Source organism: Saccopteryx bilineata, chromosome 7 (genome assembly GCF_036850765.1).
Source record: "Saccopteryx bilineata isolate mSacBil1 chromosome 7, mSacBil1_pri_phased_curated, whole genome shotgun sequence".
Classification (NCBI taxonomy): Eukaryota; Metazoa; Chordata; class Mammalia; order Chiroptera; family Emballonuridae; genus Saccopteryx; species Saccopteryx bilineata.
In genome coordinates, this window is record NC_089496.1 from 101,534,594 (window position 1) to 101,546,677 (window position 12,084).

Genomic DNA, 12,084 nt, shown 5'->3' on the forward strand with positions numbered 1-12,084 from the left:
CTTTCATGTAGTTAGTTGTCTTCTTCACTTATTTCTTCTCTCACTCATACTCGTCTATAGGCTTTTTACATTAATTCTTCTTGAAAATTTATTTTGAACATTTTAATTACTTAGTTTTAAAAGATGTTTTAATATATAGTTTAATTACTTTATTGTTTAGAAACATGAAACTTTTGAATTTTGTTTAATAAATGAAAAATTTTTTTTAACAGATGTGACTCTGAAAATCGCTATGTTGGTAATCCACTTAGAGGAACGTGTTATTGTAAGTACTTGTGTTTTTTCATTTTAATTAAATGGTTTGCATGATTAGTTTCAGGTGATTTTGCAGATAATAAAATTCATCTTAAATAATTGATGTTATCATTATTAGGTTACTTTTTTTTTTTCTCATATCTTGTAATATCTTGCTAAAAAAAGTAATATCTTTTTGCTATATTTTCTTAATAATATATTTGGTGCATTTTTTCCTACTCTGAAGAGTAAGATAGCCATACATCTTATTCTGAACATCAAAAAAAATACAGAATTTGAGTAAATGCAGATGGATTTTTAATATATTCTTTTTATTATGATTAAATTTAGAACAACTAAAATTTTGTGAAGAATTTTACAGGGAAAACTTTTGATCATCATTAAAAAGCTACATGATGTATTGAAAAACACTTCCACTGGGTAATGATCATATGGTAGATGTGTATTTCACTTTTTAAGAAACAACTAAAATATTTCCCAAACAAGTATATCATTTTTACATTTCCACCGGCTGTGAATGACTTTTACTTCCAAACCTCTCAATACTTCGAATAGTCTTTTTAATTTTAGTATTCTAATAGGTGTGTAATAGATCTGGTTCTCATGTTATTTGCATTTCCCTAATGACAAGTGATGTAAGTTTTTTTTAATGTGATTTTTGCCATGTACATACTTTATTTGATGAAGTGCGTTTAAGTCCACTTCCCACTTTTAAAATATAATTGGTTGTTTTCATATTATCAAGTTTTCAAGGTACTTTATATATTCCAGATGGAAATTCTTTGCCTGGTATATGCTTTGCAAATATTTTCCCTAGTTTATGGCTTGCCTTTTCAATTTATTAAGAGTATTTTTTTGAATGGCAGTTTTTAATTTAGATGAAGTTCAATTTATTAGTTTGTCTTTTTAGAAATCTTTGATTAATCTTACAGTCTTTTTAAAAATTTTTATATTTTTCTGTTTTCCATTTAAGTATATACTACACTTCCAGTTAATATTTATATGTATTTCAAGGGATGGATCAAAATTTTTTTCTCCATATGGACATCCAGATGTTCTGGCACAATTTACTTATGCACACTATCTTTTAATCAGTGAATTGCTTTTGCACCTTTGTTGAAAATCAATTGTCCACATGTGTGTCTAAGACTATATAAAACTATTTCTGGATGTTTTATTCTGTTCCATTAATTAATTTGTTTATTTGTATGCCAGTATAGCACTATTATGATTACATTAGCTTTATAGCAAGTCTTGAAACCATGTAATATTTATTCTACAGTTTTGTTCTTTTCATACTTATGTTGGCCATTCCATTTTCTTTGTTTACATATAAACTTAAGAATATGCTTTTCCTTTTTTTACGAAATACATGCTAGGATTTGGAATAGGATTGTGTTCAGTGTATAGATCAGTTTGGGGAAGATTTATATCTTAACTATAGTGAATCTTCGGACCTATGAATGTAGCATATATCTTCATTATTTTTAAGTTTTTTCTCAGCAACATTTGGTGGTTGTCACTGTGCATGTCGTTCACAGTTTTTGCCATATTTGTACCTAAATATTTTATAGTTTTGATGCTGTTATAAATATTATCTTTTAATATTTTAATTATGATTATATCTGGTATGTTCAACAATTGATTTTAATATTGATTTTGTATCCTTTAGCTTTGGCAACTCACTTATAGTTCTGGTACCATTTTTGTAGATTCTGTCATGTTTTCTACATAAACAGTAACATGTTCTCCAAATAATGCAGTTTGAGTTCTTCCTTTCCTTTCTGGATATCTTTTTTTTTTTCTTGCCTTATTGCATTAGCTACTACTTGTGAAAAAATATGGTGAGCATATAAATATTCTTCTTGATCTTAGCGAGAAAGCATGTACTCTTTCAACATTAAGTATGGTGTAGGTTTTTCTTAGATACCTTACCAGATTGAGAAAATTCCCTTTATGCTTTGCATAAATGAATTTTTATTAAGAATTGGTATTTTTAAAAATATCATATGGTTTTTCTGTCAATTGGGATGACCATAAAGTATTTTTATTTTACTTAGTGTAGAAAATGGTATAATATTATCTATACATATCACTGTTTTTTATTTTTTAATCACCAGATAAAGGACATTGGAATTATTTCTAGGTTTGGCTATTATAAAAAATGCTGATATTAACATTTAGATTGTCTTTTTATACACATTTAGATGGTCTTTCTATACAAATATGTTTTCATTGTCCTTTGGTATCTTCCTAGGAGTAGAATTTTCAGATTATATGATAAACTTATGTGTAACTTTTTAAGAAACTACTAAATGATTTTACTGCATGGTGTACCGTTTACTTTTCTTCAAATAATTTATGAATATTATAGTCTTTCTACATATTCACCCACACTTCATATTGTTTTTCTGATTATAGCTATTCTAGAGTATGTTTTGTAGAATCTTGTGGTTTTATACATATTTGCATTTATTTCATGACTATTAATATTGAGCTCAATTTCATATGTCCATACTTCAAACATATTTTGTTACATGTGTAAAATAATAATTTTATAATACTTGTGTTTCTATTTGAAATAGTATCTTTTAAAATTACATTTTATATTTATGTTTGATATATAAAAATAAGATTTATTTTAAGTACATGAATCTGGTCTTAATCAACTATTAATTCTAATTTTATAGAAGTGTTTGATTTTTAAATGTAGTTAATTATATTGTGTGCAAATAAGGACAATTTTTTTCTCCCTTTTCATTTTTTTCTTCCCTTATTCAAATGGTTAGGATATCTATTTTAGTATTAATATCAAGTCAAAATGATGGTACTAGATAATATAATCAAGTAGAGACTTTGATATAATTTATGGAATATTCATTGTATAAAATTAAGAAAATTCTTATTTATATTAGTGTGCTTTAAGATTTCATCATGAATGCCTTTTCCCCTTACCTTGTTAAATGTGAAGTTGCATTAATAGATTTTCTAATATTAAGCAGTTTTTTCTTCTAGTGTAAACCAAACATCTCGTGACATAGTATTTGGAATACCATTAAATATCTTGTTTATATTTAATTTAGGATTATTTTCAGTATAAATGAATGTAGGCTATATTTTTACATTATTTTTAATGAAATAACGCTTACTGTAACTGTTTAGTTTTTTTTCCCTGTCTTCATATTGTGTAACTATGGTGATAGCTTTGAAAAATGAGTTTAAGAAGATTGCTATCTATTTTTAAGACAGGAATAGTTAAAAATATTATTAAGTGAACTTCAAAGATTAGCTAAATTTCATGAATATCTTTGGGTCTGGTGCTTTTTATTTTCTTTTTTTTTGTAGTTTTTTTGTTCATCTTACCTATATATTGCCATGTTATAGCATGAGATGTTGGGTTTATTCATCCTTTCCACTGATTTTGATTTTCAGTTTCATATTAGGTTCTATCTTTAGTAACTTTGGAGCCAGATGCACTACTGTTGTGTCACGAGGTCCTCCTATCTTTAGTAACTTTGGAAACATTTGTTATTTCTGCCTACATTTGGTATATGTTTTCTTATTAAATTATTTTCTACACAGTTTATGATTCAATTCTTATCTTATTTTTGTTTGTATATGTAGGAATTTTAAATTTTTCTAATTAAGTTAATACTTTATAAACCATTTGTAATTACTTTTCTAATTTTATTGAGAATGTAGTAAGTACAATTACAAGTCTTATGAAGGTGTTTTTGTTGCTAAAGGGACATGTAACAGTGTTTGAAGACATTTTTGCTTATCACAACTTGGCATGGGGCCTGGGTCCTTACAGGCATCTAGTGAGGGGAGGCCAGAAGTCCTGCAGTCTGTCCCAAAGTACACATGACAGCTTTCTCAGAATTAAGGATTATCTGGAACAATTGTGGTAGTGCTGAGTTTGAGAAACGGAGATAGAGGTTTAATCAGCTTTGGATTTGACTTTGGTAGAAATGCTATTTCATAGGTACTTTTGTGTTCTTCGTCCAGCAGAAGCCCAGAAAGACTCCAAGTCAGTCTTTTTACGTCCGTAGCAGACATATGCTCAATACTTAGGTCCTAATTGATTAGTGTTTACAAAATGATGATATTCCAATTTCTTTTTTAATTCTTCACTGGAAAACTTATGTATAACAAATTTCCTCTCATATTTGGTTAATCATTGCTACAGTTCATATAGGAAAGGTATGATAAATGCTATAGATTTTTTTACTTTAACCAGTTTTCAAAGCAAAGAATTGTTTATTTAATATCTCTCAAAGCTGACAACTAGGTTTTTTTTGTTTCTATATTTTAAACATACGAATTCATCCATATTTAAAATGTTTTAATTCATTCTCGATAATTATCCTTACTAATACATTCTTAATATTCTATGTCATTTAAAAAATCTTAGTCTTTTTTTTTTTAAACATTTATTTTGCTCTTCTTTTTTTTTTAAACATCCTGGATGTTATGGGGACATATTTTGTCTGATTTTTTAAAATTAGAAATTCCTCTTTGATTCTTCTTCTTCTTGAATCTTTAGCTTTTATTATGTCCTAAAGGAGTTACTAGTTACAATTATGGGCACATATCAATTATATTCCATTTTTTATTAAAAAAGAAATGTACTAATATTTAAGACTAGGTTATTTTTCCTCTAGATCAGTGCTTATTCAATGTAAATATAATGTGAGCTACATAAATAAAATTTTAATTTTTCTATTAGGTATATTAAAAATGTAAAAGGAAGCAGGTGAGATTAATTTTAGTAATATATGTTATTTATGTCAACAAATCTAAAATATGTCATTTTAAAATGTAACAGTATGATAATTATTCAGGAGATGTCTAAGTTTTTTTCAAATTGTCTTTGAAATATAGTTTGTATATTCTATACTTAGAGCAATCTCCATTTGAATTAATCGTCTGTCATGACTCAATAGCCACATGTGATAGTGACTACCTTATTGTATAGCTCACCTCTACATTACAGAAGACTCATTCTCTTTTACAAATGTTAAAAGAATTGTCATAAAGCGCTAGATGGCAGTCTTATCATTTGTTAGGAGACCCTTAGAGCTTAATGCCATTTGAAAAAAAAAATGGTATTGAAAAAAAGAAAAGGTCAGTAGTTCTTGTTATAGTGATAATGGAAACTTCTAATTTTAAAGATTAGAGTGAAATTTAAAATGCAGATCTGCGCTCCTAACAAAGCAGTTAAGTGCAATAAAGTGTTAACTGAATTGTCAGTAATACATCAGTAGATATTCTGTGTACACGGTCTTAGTAATTTTTCAAATTATCAGTTTAAATCTAAACACTGAATGTGTTAGAAATCTGTCATGCCTCACATGAAAAACAAGAAAATTTCTAGCAATGATATCTAATTAGGTTGACCCTTGAAAACATTGAATTATGCAGTTTATCTCAGCAAATATAAAAATAGTAGTCTCAAAGTAGCACAGTTTCTTTTTTCCTTACATGCTTTCTTTTTCATTATAATAGCAATTATAACCAATTACACATACATTCGTGTGTAATTGTAACTTTACACACGAAATGAAAGAATGGACTATGAAAATGTTATGTAGATATATCAATATTTTTAAGGAATAGACTCAAGTACAGAAGGTCATTTTCTGCAACCATCTACTGTATGCCACAATATTGCTTTAACGAGATGTACTGTCCAAACTGCTAATCATTGTGCTTTAGTACATTTCCAAGTAATCAAACATACTTTGGCTTATTTTATCTTCTACTCTTTGAAACATTACTATATTTTAAAAACTTTTTTAAAAAAGCTGTGGTACATATATACTATGGAATACGACTCAGCCATAAGAAATGATGACATCAGATCATTTACAACAATATGGATGGACCTTGATAACATTATACTGAGTGAAATAAGTAAATCAGAAAAAACTAAGAACTATATGATTCCATACATAGATGGGACATAAAAATGAGACTCAGAGACATGGACAAGAATGTGATGGTAATGGGGGGAAGGGGCACAAAGAAAACCAGATAGAAGGTGACAGAAGACATTTTGACTTTGGGTAAGGGGTATGCAACATAATCAAATGTCAAAATAATCTGGAGATGTTTTCTCTGAACATATATACCCTGATTTATCAATTATGTACCCCATTAAAATTAATTTAAAAATAAAAATAAATAAAAAAATAAATAAAAACTTTTCTTCTATTGCTATATACAGTTCAGGGTGCAATTTTATGATAATAATAATACAATACCTTTTTAAGACTAAGGAATTTAATTACTACTTTATATTTGGTGATCACCTCTACCATTCATCATATCTTTCCTTAGTTTATATTTGTAAAAAACCAAAATAGTTATCCATTTATCTCACTGTAAACCTTGTAGTTATTACTGATTTTTTTAGTCAATGTTTATGTTTTGAAAAGAAAGACATTATTAATAGGCATATTATTTATTAGATTTGAGTTTTCAATTTTTGATAAATGAGAGGTCATATTTCTAATAAACATTATTATAGCTGTGAATTAAAACAAATACAGGAATGTGCAAAAGTAGGTTAAATTACACTCCATCATTACCTAAACAATGAAGAATAAGTAAGGATATGAAATAATCACAAGAAGACAAATGATACAAATAAGTAATACAATGATTAGTAAATAAAGGGTAATGCAAAAATAAACTTTCACATACTCAAAATTGTAAACCTACTCTTGCCCATTCTTATATTAATCTCAATTTAAATACAGTGGTACCTTGAGATATGAATTAAATTTGTTCTGTAACCGAGCTCGTAAGTCAGTCAACTAGTATATCAAACTGCCAATACTGGACCTTTGTGCCAGTGCGCCAGCTAGCGGCAACTTCCCGAATCATGACTTGTATCTCGGAATTTCGCTCAGATCTCAAACAAAAATATGAGCTGAGTTGCAGCTCATATCTTAAAAAATATTGTATGTTGGTCTGTTTGTATCTCACGGTATCACTGTACTTAAAATGCTATGTCATATAATATTTAGTGTAATCTGTGTATTGTTTTAAACAGAATAAAAGAATTTTTTGGAGTAAATATGTTGTATTTTGTTATTATTTTATCTGACTTTTTTTCTTTTTTACTTAGAGGTGGGGAGGCAGAGAGACAGACTCCCACATGGGCCCTGACCAGGATCCACCTGGCAAGCCCTCTATGGGTCTGTGCTCTGCCCATCTGGGGCAGTGCTCTGCCAATCTGGAGCTGCTGCCCCGCTGCTCAGTAACCAAGCTATTTGAATGCCTGAGATGAGGTCATGGAGCCATCCTCAGCACCCAGGGCCAACTTACTTCAATTAAGCCATGGCAGTGGGAGGGAAAGAGAGAGAGAAAGGGGGAGGGTTGGAGAAGCAGATAGACACATCTCCTGTATGCCCTGAACGGGAATTGAACCTGGGACATCCATACGCCAGTCTGATGCTCTACTGCTGAGCCAACCAGCTAGGGCCTTCTATGACTTTTTAACCATTAAATATAAATAGCTATTTAAATAGGATCTGGCTGGTCCATTTGCAAACAGAACAGAGTGTCCTTGATGACCCAGAGAACCTTAAATTCTTGTATTTCACAGTCTGCAGACATGTTGGATTAAAGATTATCTGATAAAGCAGAAATGACCCACCTGGTTGGCATTTTGATATTATTCTTTGATTTATCAATATTTTTATTAAAGTTACTGCAGTCTTATGCCAGTATTCTTAGATGTTTATTTCAGAATTAATATTTTTTCACATTCAAAAATAAAGGACAATATGGTAAAATTATGAGAAAGCTAAAAATAGCTGAAAAAAATATTGCTATTGAATTAATCTGGGAGGCAGATAAAAATTTATTTGACCATATCTTTTATGATAACTGTGTTCTTATGCTAGTTACGTAAATAACATATTAGACTCTGTGAAAATAATTTTAAAAAACAAAGACATAAAAGAAGAAATAAAAGTATTTGAAAACCTCCCACCAGGGCCTCCAAGTAGAGTTGTGCCTTGTGTGTGCTCTGCAGAGGCGCCCAGCTGTGAGGAAGAGTAAGCACTTACTTTTCTCACTAAGCCATGGGAGCCGGTGTGGGCGGTGCACCTGCAGCAAGGGCTGTTAGTTCCCTATTCATGTAAAGAGTCTGAATAAGCTAATGAAGGCACTGGGTGCATTTCTAAATAAATCATGCCCTGAGAATGACTTTACACAGATGAGGTGATAACATACGTAATTTCTTATTGTGAACAACTTATTTTTCACTGATGGGTAGCTTCTTATTTTTCATCTTTTATTGCATAAAGCATAATTTTATTGAAACTGGAAAAGAATCATCTGACTTTTAAATAATGATAATACTACTTAACCTGTACTGAACACTTACTGACTGGGCTAGCCTATGCTTTTTGTTTTATTAGCTTTTTTAATTCTTATATGAGAAAGATACACTTATTATCGCCATTTTTTTTATGTGAGGAAGCAGAGGCAGAGAAAGTTTAATTAATTTGTATAAGATGACGATTTTAATTCAGGCATTCTGGGGCTGTCACCCACATTCTTGACCAGAGGTGGTAAAACCAGAGTAACAAACATCAGCATATATTTAACCTGAGTTGTTTTTCTTATATGAATACGATAAAAACATCACGTTCAAGTAAATAAAAAGAATCACTAAGCAATTAAAAATTCATATGTTTTTCTCAAGTGAGAAGTCTTCATACAAAAAGATACCAACATTTCTGTAAAAATGTTATGCTATTCCAATTAGAATGCCATTCAGTTCAGTTTTTTGAAGTGCATGAATTAGAATTAATTACCTGAAGATTTATTTTAAGTAATAAACTTTTAGAATACTTAGTGAAATTATGTAAGAATGAATAGTGAGAAATTTCTACCTAACAGATATCCAGATATACTGTAACTCTAACTGTACTGGTTTCCATACTGGTGAAGGAATCAATGAACAAATCAAGCCTAGGATTAGCTTCCTGAACATTTGGAAACTTATATGGAAGTCATTTTATTTATTTATTTTTTTACTTTTTATTTCCTTTTTAAGTGAGAGGAAGAGAGAGAGATAGACTCTTGCATGTACTGGGATCTATGCAGCAACCCCTGTCTGGGGCCGATGCTTGAATCAGCTGAGCTATGCTAAGCAACGGGGCCGACTCTTGAATCAATCCAGCCACTGGCTGTGAGAAAGAAAGAAAGAGAGAAGGGGGAGAGGGTCAGGGAGAGGAGCAGATGGTTGCTTCTCATGTGTGACCTGAGCAGAGTTTGAACCTGTGAACGTCTGCATGCCAGGCCAATACTCTATTTACTGAGCAAAACGACCGAGGCCATTTTATTTTTTATAAAAGTTCTCAATAACTTAATCTGCTTGTTATTAAATATCCCAAGCTTTATCTTAAGGTGTGGCTTTTGCATTTATTACTTTTCTGTCTCAACTACTTCATCTCTAGCTAATATTCCACTCCTACCTAAAATGAACCCCCTCAGATATCACACTAACTTTCATTTTTCTCATCCTAACATGCAGTAGAAAAGTATCTCTCTAGTTTGTTTCCTTGAATACGGCTTTTTTTTTTTTCTTACTGAAATGAAAGTCACTAAATCCAGGACATCTCTAGTTGGAACCCTTAGTTAGAAAACAGTGTGGCTCTGAGGCAGGCTTTCAGGAAGTATATAATGGTAGTACACATATAAATAATCAGTTAATAAATGTATACATGTATACGTGTATTGTGGCTGCAGGCGCCGCTATTTTTACCAATGGGGTGTTTGACCATAAATGTTTGGAGATCATGTTATTGGTTATAAAGTAAGAGTTGCTTTACATTTATGTTTCAGTTTATGTACATTAAGTAGTACAATTCATCACTGAAAACCATTAAGCATCAGCCATTCATTTAAATAAAAATGAGTTACAAGCTTTGGTTTCTAACTTATCCTGTGAAACATTTGCTTCAAGTAATATCTAAGCAGATTCATGGAAAGTTTGGCTACTTGGAGATACTATGAAGCAAAGGAAGGTGGTTTCAGAATGTTACAATATATGAAAACCCTGATTAAAATCATTGATGTACAGGCATTGGTGAGCATGATCCAGCCACTTTTATTCATAGAAGAAAAAGTAAGACCCAGTGAGTTTTAAGTGTATATATTAATACTAGGCCACACAATCAGTAATTTTCAAGGTGTATAATAAAAGTTATGCATTTTTTTTCTATGATATTATATCTAATGAACATTTAACTCGGAAAATTCCTACAACAGAATTTACCTTTGGAATTCTTCTAAATGTTCCAAGCGTAGTAAAAATTCTTGATGAGTAATTGTAAGCAAGTAGTGTTCAGCAAGCAAGGGAAACTTGAATTGTTAAATATTTATTATGTGAAAACAATTTAATAATAATTACTTTATTTAATGCTCACAAGGGTGCCATACTTTTTCTCGTGAATTTCCTTACTGAGGAGTAACGCTTAGAACTTGGAGAGGGTGTTGATTGTTGGGATTGGCCCACTTTTGTTTCCATAGTCAACATAGATTTACTGACTATCTTGTTGGACTCTGGAGATCTTATAGTGAACGAACCGGGTTCTACTACAATGATGCTTTATAAACGAGAGCTGAAAATAGATATTAAGCCTGTAATACCATTACCTAGCTATGACTGTCATAAGAACTCTGAAGGAGAATTATAGATGCTTTGGGAGAGTGTCTTACCAGAGAGCCGGATCTAACTGGGGGATAAGAGAGTAGGAGTGGGTGAGGCGAGAGAATGGTGGCGCCTCGATGGGAAGGACGCCTTGCTGGTGGAGTGGTCATGGTGTGAGGACGGAAGAAACTGAGTCAGCGGGCAGCCTGGATGAAGGTCTGTCCTTGGAAAGAGCACGGCATGTGAGATAGGAACACTGACTCCACAGAAGGAGGTGAAGAGAGGTGGGGAGGCGGAGCACGAGATCTGCAGGGCCTGTCATGCATTGCTTTGTGGACATGTAAGAGTTTTGGTCTTCATCAGAAGAAAAATGAGAAACCCCTGCAAAGTGTACAGAGGAGAGTAAAACATTCCATTTTTATTTTAAAACAATCACTCTGCCTGCAGCATGTCACACAGCTTGGTGAGGGCAATGGAGCATGAAGGAGACTTTTCTGTTTATTTTTGGAGGCATATTCCTAGAGCGACATGTTAAATACAGTAGGTGCTTGAATATATATAATGTCATTTCGTTATAACGTTAATCCGGAAAAAGAAATCAATTCTCTGTGGAGTTGGCATGTTCTCCCATGTCTGCCTGGGTGTTCTTGCGGGCCCCTCGTTTCCCCCCACATCCTGCGGATGGGTATTTAGGTGAACTGTGAGTCGGCACTGTGCCATTCTGAGCATGGTTGTGGCTGTGGGTGTGAGTGGCCCTGCGATAGAAGGGCGTCCTGTCCAGGGTGGGTCCCACCTCGTACCCTGAGCTGCCGGGGGAGGCTCTGGCCACCCAGGACCCAGAACTGGAATAAGCAAGTTGAAAAGTCATTGTCTTACTTATTGTTATTGATCTTTCTTAAATGTATTTATAGCTCACATTCATTTCAGGGTTTAATACTAGTAGACTTTTGGGTTTTCATTTAGAAGTTTGCTGATGTTTTTGTGACCAGAGATATGCTGCAGGAACTTAACTCTTGGTTATATCAATTAGCCTACGGTAAAACTGGTTTCATCATACCTCGTTTCACTTAAAGTCCAAGTTGCCAGGAACCCTTAGACAATAAGTGAGTAGTACTGTATGACTGATATACTGAGACTGTGAATATACTTGAACT

At 31.9% G+C, this 12,084-nt stretch overlaps 1 protein-coding gene across 2 annotated transcripts in view; it reads left to right on the forward strand.

The window, feature by feature from the left end:
• ATRNL1 (attractin like 1) overlaps nt 1–12,084 on the forward strand; it is a 546,562-nt gene that overhangs the window by 158,459 nt on the left and 376,019 nt on the right. For both annotated transcript variants that reach the window (XM_066238474.1, XM_066238473.1), the window contains exon 21: nt 213–265. In XM_066238474.1, coding sequence (XP_066094571.1) covers nt 213–265 — 53 coding nt within the window. The remainder of the gene's footprint in view (nt 1–212; nt 266–12,084) is intronic.